This window comes from Xenopus laevis, chromosome 3L (genome assembly GCF_017654675.1).
Source record: "Xenopus laevis strain J_2021 chromosome 3L, Xenopus_laevis_v10.1, whole genome shotgun sequence".
NCBI lineage: Eukaryota > Metazoa > Chordata > Amphibia > Anura > Pipidae > Xenopus > Xenopus laevis.
Genome location: NC_054375.1, coordinates 150,633,262 through 150,643,910, shown reverse-complemented (window position 1 = coordinate 150,643,910; position 10,649 = coordinate 150,633,262). Strand labels below are relative to the sequence as shown.

The 10,649-nt window shown below is 39.3% G+C and overlaps 1 protein-coding gene across 2 annotated transcripts in view; it reads right to left on the bottom strand.

The window, feature by feature from the left end:
• Positions 1-1,684: 1,684 nt before the first annotated feature.
• The window catches only part of palm3.L (paralemmin 3 L homeolog), a 52,622-nt gene continuing 43,657 nt past the window's right edge, over positions 1,685-10,649 (bottom strand). The window contains exons 4-6 of one of the 2 annotated variants that reach the window (XM_018250794.2): positions 10,085-10,206; positions 8,985-9,051; positions 1,685-3,501 (exon numbers count right to left, since the gene is read on the bottom strand). In XM_018250794.2, the coding sequence (XP_018106283.1) occupies positions 1,936-3,501; positions 8,985-9,051; positions 10,085-10,206 (1,755 nt within the window). In that variant the 3' untranslated portion in view covers positions 1,685-1,935. 2 annotated transcript variants of the gene reach the window in all.

Sequence of the window (10,649 nt, the reverse complement as noted above, 5' to 3'; positions counted from 1 at the left end):
TTTATTGAACCCCTGGCCACCAATGATTTTTTTATTATATTCTACGCGGCCCCTGACCATCAATGTTTTGGTAAAACTTTTATGGGGGCTCTGTCATCACTGTTTTTTAAATTTATTGGGGGGGGGCCTGAACACCAATGATTTTTTTAACTTATAGGGGGGCACTGACCACTAATGATTTTTTTTTAACTTATAGGGGGGGTCCCTGACCACAAATGTTTTTTTGGGGGGTGGGGCTTAGGGGCAGGATCTGGGGTGGGTGGGGACCAGGGGGCCCAGAAAATTTTGCCGTACAGGGCCCCGTGATTAGTTAGGCAAAAATGTAATGTATAAAGGCTGGAGTGACTGAATGTCTAACATAATAGCCAGAACACTACTTCCTGCTTTTCAGCTCTCTAACTCTGAGTTAGTCAGTGACTTTAAGGGGGCCCACATGGGACATAACTATTCAGTGAGTTTACAATTGATCCTCAGCATTCAGCTCAGATTTAAAAGCAACAGTTATGACCCACGTGCCCCCCCTCAAGTCACTGATTGGTTACTGCCTGGTAACCAATCAGTGGAAAGCAAGAGAGCTGAAAAGCAGGAAGTAGTGTTCTGACTATTACAATTCAAGAATAGGATTCTGGAGAACCAAATTTGCTGATTCAGTGATTCATTTATTCAAAAAGGTGCACGACATGTTTCGAGGCCAGTGGCTCTTCCTCAGGTGCTTATACAAATGCTGTATATATCTTTGTTCTGGCTATTATGTTACACATTCAGTCACTCCAGCCTTTATACATTACATTTTTGCCTAACTAACTATATATTAATACTGAACAATTCCATTAAATTAGGGATGCACGAAATCCGCTATTTTGGATTCGGTCAAACCCCTGAATGCTCTGCAAAAGATTCGCTGAATACCGAATCCAAATCCTAATTTGCATACGCAAATTAGGGGTGGGTAGGGGAAAACATTTTTTACTTCCTTGTTTTGTGACCAAAGTCACACGATTTCCCTCCCACCCCAAATTAGTATTCGGCCGGGTAGAAGGATTCGGCCAAATCTGAATCCTGCTGAAAAGGGCCGAATCTCAAACTGAATCCTGGATTCGGTGCATCCCTACTTTAAATGGGTTGTTCACGTTTGAGTTACTTTTTAGTATGATGTAGAGAGGGATATTCTGAGACAATTTGCAATTGGTTTTCATTTTTTATTATTTGTGGTTTTTGAGTTATTTAGCTTTTTATTCAGCAGCTCTCCAGTTTGCAATTTCAGCAATCTGGTTGCTGGGGTGCAAATTACCCTAGCAACTGTGCACTGATTTAAATAAAAGACTGGAACATGAACAGGGGAGGACTGAATAGATAGATGAGGAATCAAAAGAAGCAATAACAATAAATGCGTAGCTTTATGGAACATTTGTTTTTTAATGGGGTCAGTGACCCCCCATTTGAAAGCTGGAAAGAGTCAGGACAAATAATTCCAAAACTATAAAAAAAAAGTAATGAAGACCAATTGAAAAGTTGCTTAGAATGTGCCATTCTACAACATACTAAAACTTAACGTAAAAGGTAAACCACCCCTTTAAATTCAGCGAATCCAGTTTTTGGGATTCTTGGAATAAAAAAAAAACCCAGAATGTCGGTCACGTCGGAATGCCCCTTTGCATTCATAATGAATAAACACTATTTAACATAAAATATAGTAACTTTTTATTCTTACTCTTACACTGGTGGTTATTGCCTCTGTTACTATTGCATATTTGTTATGTTGTTTGTTTTGTGTGATTGTCAGCAGTTGTGCCCATCTTTATGGAACAGTCCTTACAATAAAATCGCCGGCACATAAAAACCAGACAAACTGCCAGATTGAGTCAGGAACTCAGCGTCGCCCTCGATTGGCTGTGATATCAATCTGATTTTTTTGTATAATACTGAAGAGCAAGCTCACATTACTACACAGCACTGGCATGTCTTCTTCTTTCTTCTTTCCTCCTGTTGCGTTGCTGTGTTGCCTCCTTGTTGGCTATCAGTCCCTTGTGACTTCTGAAGAAGGGGTCGGGATTCAGGGGAGGAGTTTCCTTCTGCACTGCTTGACTGTGCAATGGTGCTGGACATTGGCTCATGGGAGGAGGATTCCTGCACGACTTCTGGATCCGAATTTTCCTTCTTCAGGTCAGGGATGATCACAGCCTGGCACAACGTCTCCTGGGTCTCTTCTGTAGATGCCGTTGATGGACTCTCTTCCAGATTCTTAGACAGAAGTACTGACTGCTTTATCATATCGCTGGACAGCAGTTCTGATAACTCCTCCAAGGCTACAGACTTTGGTGTCTGATCAGCACCTTCTTGGTTCTGTTCCATAGACTGCAGCAGAGAGATGGATATCTGTTCCATCAAAGATGGCTCCTCACATTGAACTTCATGGGACAGATTTAGTTGTGGAGTTTCTTCAAGTCCTTTCTCTGGCAGCGCTAAACTTTGGTCTTGGTTTTGTGGATCAGATAATGACACGGAGCCTTGATTTTGGTCTTCTGATATACTTAAGGACTTTTGATGAGTTGACAGTTGCCTGGGGTCCATATCATGGACCTCCTTCTGCTCATGGACTGTTGATACAGATTCATTGTGGTGGTCAAGTTTTTCATCTTGGGCCTTGGGATTTTCTTCCTTTGGTTCAATTGATGAAGGTAAGAGTTCTTGGTGTTGTGTTTGGTCAGTGGTTCCTTTCTCATGACTGTGATCTTTGTAGAGTAACTCAAACTCTGGACCTTGGTCTTTGGTTTGTATTTTTCCCTCACTTTGACTCTCCTTCTGCTGGGGAATGTCAGTTGGCAGTTTTGTCTCCATGTTCTGATCAGATGTACTCTGGGTTTGGTCGTGGACTGAGATATTTTCCAAGGGGTTACTTTGAAGTGTTATTTCTGTTATCAGGTATTGATCCAGATGTCCCAGATTTGGATTCTCATTCTGCTGGTCTTGAGTTAGATATTTTAGGATGCCATATTGTTCATCCTGGTTCTTTTCTTGGCCCGGATGTGCCTGGTTCTTTTCAAAATGTTTAACAGTCACTTCGGTTATCAAGTATCTATCCAGGTGTTGCAGATTTGGGTTTCCAAGCTGTTGATCTTGAGTTAGAAATTCTAGGATGCCATGTTGTCCATCCTGATTCTTCTCAGTATGTTCTTGGTCCAGATGTGGCTTATTCTTTTCAACATGTTCTACAGTTTGGTTTTCGACTGGACATTCCTGGATAAGGTCAACTAATTCAACCTTCTGGTGTTCCATGTCCACCTTCAGCTCTGGATTTGCTTGGTTTTCATCTTCTTTTGGAACTGTTTTTCCTCTTGGGGCTGGTATGGGTAGAACTGTTCCCATGTCTTGATCTTCCTTTGTTGGCTGTTCTTCATGGATGATCCCATGAGTGTTATTTGCTTGACCTGCAGTCACTTCTTTAGCATCTCCTGCTTGACCTCCTCCCTGCTGGATTTTTTCACCATTCAGAAATGGCGTCTGGAACACAAAAGGTAATACTAATTGTCAATAAATTGTGATAAGAAACAATCTCCCATACATATATTTATCCATACAATGCACATGCATATGTTTTTATTTCTACTGAGAATGCTTAGATCTTCAGACCAGATAAGGTTCCCGAACACATGGAGTGTGGAGGGGGCCCACAGGGGGGTTGCGGCAGAGTGGGGGAACCTGGAGGGTGGTTGTATCTGGGGGCCCGGATTGGGGTGGGGGCCACTGTGTTGGAAGCCCGGGTGGGCCTCCGACAATCCAGTTGAACACTGGCCACATTCTTATTGCACCCCCACCTAACGGTAGCACAACTTTCCCCTTTTTTGCTATAAGATTAGACTATTTCCAGGTTATTTTGCACAGGGACCTAGTTAATCCCAGATACACATCCCATTTACAGGTAACCCTTTTTTCCCACTCCTAAACAAGTTGCCAATATTACAATTGTGCAGTAAAGTGAAACTGAAACTGGAGTCAAAACCTGGCTGACCTTTTTTTATGAATTAGGCAAAACTTTTGGGAATCACAGCACAACAAACTGGAGTTCTGTATATTGGCCATAGCAATGCTGGGAATGACTGGGACACAGGAACATCATAAGAAAAGAACCCTGGGTCGGTGGATTTTTTGAAGAAGAGGGGTAGCAAATAAGCAATTAGAATCAATGGGAGGGGTGTTAACAACTTGGCACCCCCCAATTATTCTAACTTTTTTTCTTTATTAAATATAGCGACCAGATTAAACTGTAGCACGTAAAATGGGGAATTTGCATGGAGCTGGCATTAAATGCGTGGGGTACAAACCCCCTCACCAGGCCATGTCACCGTGATTTATATACAGTAGAACCCCCATTTTACATTTTTCAGAGGACCAGAATAAAATGGTGTAAAATCCAGGAAAATGTAAAATCAGGGAAATGTATTATGCATAATATATTGGTGGGACCAAAAAACAGCAATGTAAAATGAGGGGAAACTTAAAATCAGGGGATGTAAAATTGAGGTTTCACTGTATATATATATATATATATATATATATATATATATATATATATATATATATATATATATATTTATATATATTTATATATAGAGCCAGTGAATTATGCACGGCTTCACAGTAACATGAAAATAAAAGGGGTTCACAATAAATTTAAGAATAAAAAAAAGAGGATTGGAGGGCCCCGATGACAAGAGCTTACAATCAAAAAAGGAATCTGGAATTTATGGTATGCTGAGCTTCAGAAGGAAGGGGGATTGTGTTGTCTGGGCTTGTGTAGTGCCAGGGAATTCCAGAAAAATGCACAATCCACAACCAAAGAAAAATATTCGAATTAAAGGAAACAAGCAAATACATAAAGTCAACACAATCCCTCCTCCCCAAATAACCCAACAATCCCTGTGAAAATAAAACTATAAAATAACACAAACGCTGGGATGTGAACTAGAGTCTAAAATAAATCTGGGCAGAATAAAAAGAGTTCAACTTATATTTTATCTTTTATTCTAAGGGGGCTGAAATGTAATCACAAGGTTCCCTGAGTGACTCATCTCATTGGAAATGTGCGACTGTTACTGATTAGATGAATTTGGGACATAAAGCTTGCGGGCGGCAGAGAAACATTGAGTACAAGTTGTAACATCTTTGTGATCCTCCATCCGTTACTCAAGAGCACGTGGATTGCCCCGGCCACAGGAATGTCTTTGTGTTGTGCCCCATGTAGTCATTGTGATTGTGATTTATTGACTGTTCTGCTCCCTACTTGCCTGGCACTGGCCCTGCTCTGATCACTGAATCATTAAAGGGATACTGTCATGGGAAAACATGTTTTTATCAAAATGAATCAGTTAATTGTGCTGCTCCAGCAGAATTCTGCACTGAAATCCATTTCTCAAAAGAGCAAACAGATTTTTTTATATTCAATTTTGAAATCTGACATGGGGCTAGACATATTGTCAACTTCCCAGGTGCCCCCAGTCATGTGACTTGTGCTCTAATAAACTTCAGTTACTCTTTACTGATGTACTGCAAATTGGAGTGATAAATATATAGGAAGGCCGGTATTTTTTTCTGGAAAAGGTGACACCTACCCTAGGCTAGAGTCCGCAGCCCGAACCGCAACCCGCATATTTACCCACTTTGATCTGCTTCCCGACCCGCAACCCGCCGACCACCATCAAATAGGAAGTGGTGTTGATGCAAACCCGTTTTTTCGCAGGACAGTCCTGATTCTGACAGCTCAAACCACATTCCCAGATTATTACTGAAATGTCCTGACTTTCTCTTTCATCTCCTGCACTGAACAGCCAGAAAAAGATACAAAGTTTCTAAAACGTAATTAAATAAGGCTTGTAGCAGAGAGCCCAGAGCAGTCAGCAGCTGCACTTAGATACATTTGTATCAATTTAAGATAAACAAAGATACAATTGAAACTATTTTAAGGAGAACTAAACCTTAAACATCCATATGGATAAAAATGCCATATTCTATATACTGTACTAGATATCCCTCATAGAAAAAGGAAGGCTGTATGTTCAGCCTGTCCAGTGTATGTGTCAATATTCCTTCAACAAATGTCCCAAAGAAGTCTTAGCCTAAGTAGATCTTATCTTAAGGAGATCTAAACCCTAAAAATGAATACGACTAAAACTGCCATATTTTATATAGTGAACTTATTGCACGAGGCTAAAGTTTGAGCTTGTCAATAGCAGCAATGATCCAGGACTTCAAACTTGTCACAGGGGGTCACCATCTTGGAAAGTGTCTGTGACACTCACATGCTCAGTGGGCTCTGATTGGCTGTTGAGAAGCTAAGCTTAGGGCTCGTCACTAATTATCCAGCAGAAAATGAGCTTCCCTGGCTGTAATATAAGCTGATGCTACAGGTTTGCTGATTATTCAATTCTGATGCTAATTGCACTGGTTTCTGTGCTGCCATGTAGTAATTATCTGTATTAATTACTAATCAGCCTTATATTGTGACATTTCTATTCTATGTGTACTGTATATTGTGAGTGGCTCCCTAAGCTCAGTAAGTGACAGCAGCACAGAGCATGTGCAGTGAATCAGCAGAAAAGAAGATGGGGAGCTACTGGGGCATCTTTGGAGACACAGATCTTTACTGCTAAAGGGCTGTGGTTGCCTTGGGCTGGAACAGAAGCACAAAACATAATGTACAACATTTCTACCTACTTCTTTAGTTAGGCGTTAGTTCTCCTTTAATCCTTATTGGAAGCTAAACCAGCCTATTGGGTTTATTTAATGTTTACATGATTTTCTAGTAGACTTAAGGTATGAAGATCCAAATTACGGAAAGATCCCTTATCCGGAAAACCCCAGGTCTCGAACATTTTGGATATACCTGTGTTTGTGTGTGTGTGTGTATATATATATATATATATATATATCAAATCGAAGGACCCGCACTCACAGGACTTAAAATTCAAACTTTACTTTATTTCAGAGCAAAAGACTGACGTTTCGACCGACCCACGGCCTTTCTCAAAGTGCCAAACAAACAGTAGACAATGCCTTAAATCTGCGTAAAGGCGGGAAAACAGCAGCACCACCCATGACGTATAGCCATCATCTTAATGGAGTGACCTCCCATTTAACATGTCTCTGTAAATACATTTAATCCCACATCTGTTAATATATTTTTTTTAAAAAAACAAGCGATAAAAGATCTACAATGCATCTATTGTTATACAGTAAGTTAAAAACAAAATAGCTAACTTGTATGTAACAATAATGTAGCTCATAAGCTTAAACTATCTAAACTAACTTATCACTCTCTGAGCAGATGTCACATAATTTACAAGGTTACCAGTCATTTCATGGACAATCTCTTCACTACAGTTAAAGTCAACCAGGTCCCCATAATATATTAATACTTTACATTCACTTAATTGTTTAACTACATGTGTTAGAGTTGATGGTTCATTACTAAATTTAATATAATATGACCGTGGTCCACTTATTATATCTTTCAAATGGCCACTCAGTTGTTGTTAAATTAGGGGGTACAGCCACATTATATTTTAAGTATATAGTTGTTAGTGCCTCTCTAATAGTTGCACAGAGAACGCTAGTTCAATCCCAAGGCCCTCGCACTTACCACTTACTTTTAATCATTAGACCTCTGTGTGTCCTAATCAAATAATATCCCATCACCCCCTGGTTGACTTTAACTGTAGTGAAGAGATTGTCCATGAAATGACTGGTAACCTTGTAAATTATGTGACATCTGCTCAGAGAGTGATAAGTTAGCAACAATGTTTAGATAGTTTAAGCTTATGAGCTACATTATTGTTACATACAAGTTAGCTATTTTGTTTTTAATTTACTGTATAACAATAGTTGAATTGTAGATCTTTTATCGCTTGTTTTTTATAAAAAAAATATATTAACAGATGTCTCTGTCTTAAATATATTGATAATGGGTTGAGTGCAGAGGAATCTTGTATTTGTCTATATGTATTTTGTGGTCACACCCTCATTGCACCCCCGCCTAATGTTTTTAAAAACTAGTGGTGAGCACAACTTTCCCTTGTTTGTTATAGTTCTACAGGAGCAGTGACCAGCTCCATGTTGTAGCTCCCACCCCCTCCAACTATAGTCAGGTGATCCCACTGGTGTCTAATAAAAGGGCAGCCAAGTTTGGGAGTTTTACTTTGAAAGCAGCTAGTAAGTTGCAGGTAAAACGTATTCGTCCCTTTTATAAAATGTATAATTAAACCATAGAATTCTTAATGAATCAGATGAAAATTGAGCATAGGACTGGCCAGATATGGGATGACTTTGACGTAGTTGTTCAGCTTAAATATATTGCAATATATGGACAAACAATCCCTGTTTTGTTTAAAGGGTAAGGCATTTTTCAGTAGCAGTATGCACAAAATGTCTCTGTCTTAAATATATTGATAATGGGTTGAGTGCAGAGGACTCTTGTATTTGTCTATATATATATATATATATATATATATATATATATATATATATATATATATATATAAATATATATATATATATATATATATATATATATATATATATATATATATATATATACATATATATACACACACACACACACACACACGGTTACAAACATGTGACTTACATACAACTCACACTTACAAACGGAGGTTATTACAGTAATGTACTGTGGTTTGCTTGGCCTTTATTAGCATTGAGCTTTAATAAACCACCCGCCCCAGCCCCCTCTGGCCTGTGTTGGCTACTGCAGAGCACAGAAATGTAAAAATAAATACTATTTTAAGCCAAACATCTGGATTTAATAGATAAATGTACTTGCTCCAACTTACATACAACTTAAGAACAAAGCTACAGCCCCTATCTCATATGTATATACAATATATATATATATATATATATATGTACACACACACACACACACGTACATATATCTAAGGCAGAAGAAATATTAACAGATAACTTGTTACCTGAATTGCTTTTGCCTCAGGCTGCACTGCTGCAGGGTTCTCTAAGCGCAGCTGCTGCATCTGGAGACTGAGGAGGGAAGAGAAATGCGTCAGGGAGGAATTTGTATTGTGTGAGACCAGTGAAAATGTGCGATTCACCTTTATGTTAACTTTTAGTATGTCATAGAATGCCCATATCTAACCAACTTTTTAATTGATCTTCATTTTTTTTTTTTATAATTTTTGCATTATTTGCCTTCATCTTCTGAATGTATCCAGCTTTCAAATAGGGGTCACTGACCCCATCAAAAAAAAAATGCTCTTTAAGGCTACACATTTATTGTTATTGCTACTTTTTATTACTCGTCTTTCTATTCAGGCCTCTCCTATTCATATTCCAGTCTCTTATTTAAATCAATGTGTGGTTGCTAAGGAGGATTTGTTCCCTAGCAACCAGATTGCTGAAATTACAAACGGTGGAGCTGGTGAATAAAAAGCTAAATTACTCCAGACCCACCAATAATAAAAAAATGAAAACCAATTGCAAATTGTCTCAGAATATGCCTCTCTGCATTATACTAAAAGTTTATTTAAAGGTGAACAACCCCTTTAAAGAAAAAGGAAAGGTTAAAACTAAGTAAGCTTTATCAGAAAGGTCTACATAAATATACCAGTAAACCCTCAAAGTAATGCTGCTCTGAGTCCTCTGTCAAAAGAAAAGCACATTTCTTTCCTTCTATTGTGTACTCATGGGCTTCTGTATCAGACTTCCTGTTTTCAGCTTAAACCTCCAAGGCACGGGCTTGAGCATGCTCAGTTTGTTCCTCTCTCCCCTCCCTTTTCTCCCTCCCTCCCTCCCCCCCTCCCTGCTGTAATCTGAGCCCAGATCTGAGTAAGAGTACTGAGTAAGAGTAAGCTGAGTGAGCATGGAGAGACTCGGGCAGGAAGTGATGTCACGCCAAGCTAATATGGCAGCTGCTATCCTAAACAAACTGTAGCCTCAGTAGTTTTCTTTCGTCTGTAATGTACACAAGGCATAAAATGAAAAGATACCCCATAAACACTGTGAAGCAGAGTCTCAAACACCCAAGTGCCCCATCACGGATACACCCAGTACTCACCTCTCCAGTTCCTTCTCCAGCTGCTGTATTTTACTCTCTGTCTGGAAGAGAGGACTGTCTATTTCGGCCCCGGGAGAAGGAACCACTCCATCCATCAGCCATCGCTCTCGCAGGGATTTCCTCTGGGGAAGGAGTAGAAACCAGATTATCATCAGGGCTAAACGGAAGGTACCAGTGCTGCTTCCAATTGACTTTAAAGGGAACGTGAACCCAAAAAATAATCATTTGAGTAACATAATTAAGCCCAGTGGTGCAGTCATTAGAACTATTGTCTAAGGTGGGCTGACCAGGTACACTCTACACCTGATTGGCCCAAGGAGCCAAATAATCATAATGCAGAGAGAATTAAAATTGGTGGTTTGTAAAAATGAAAGGGGTTGTTCACCTTTCAATTCAGTTATTTTTCCATCAGAAATAAAGACTTTTTTTCCAATGAGTCTCCATTTTCTGTTTGTGACCTTTTTTTTAATTTTTCACCTTCCTATGTCTTTCTAAAGCAGCTCTGGGGGGGGGAATTAAAATAATAAATAATGAATGTACAATGCAAACTTTCTTAGAATAGCCA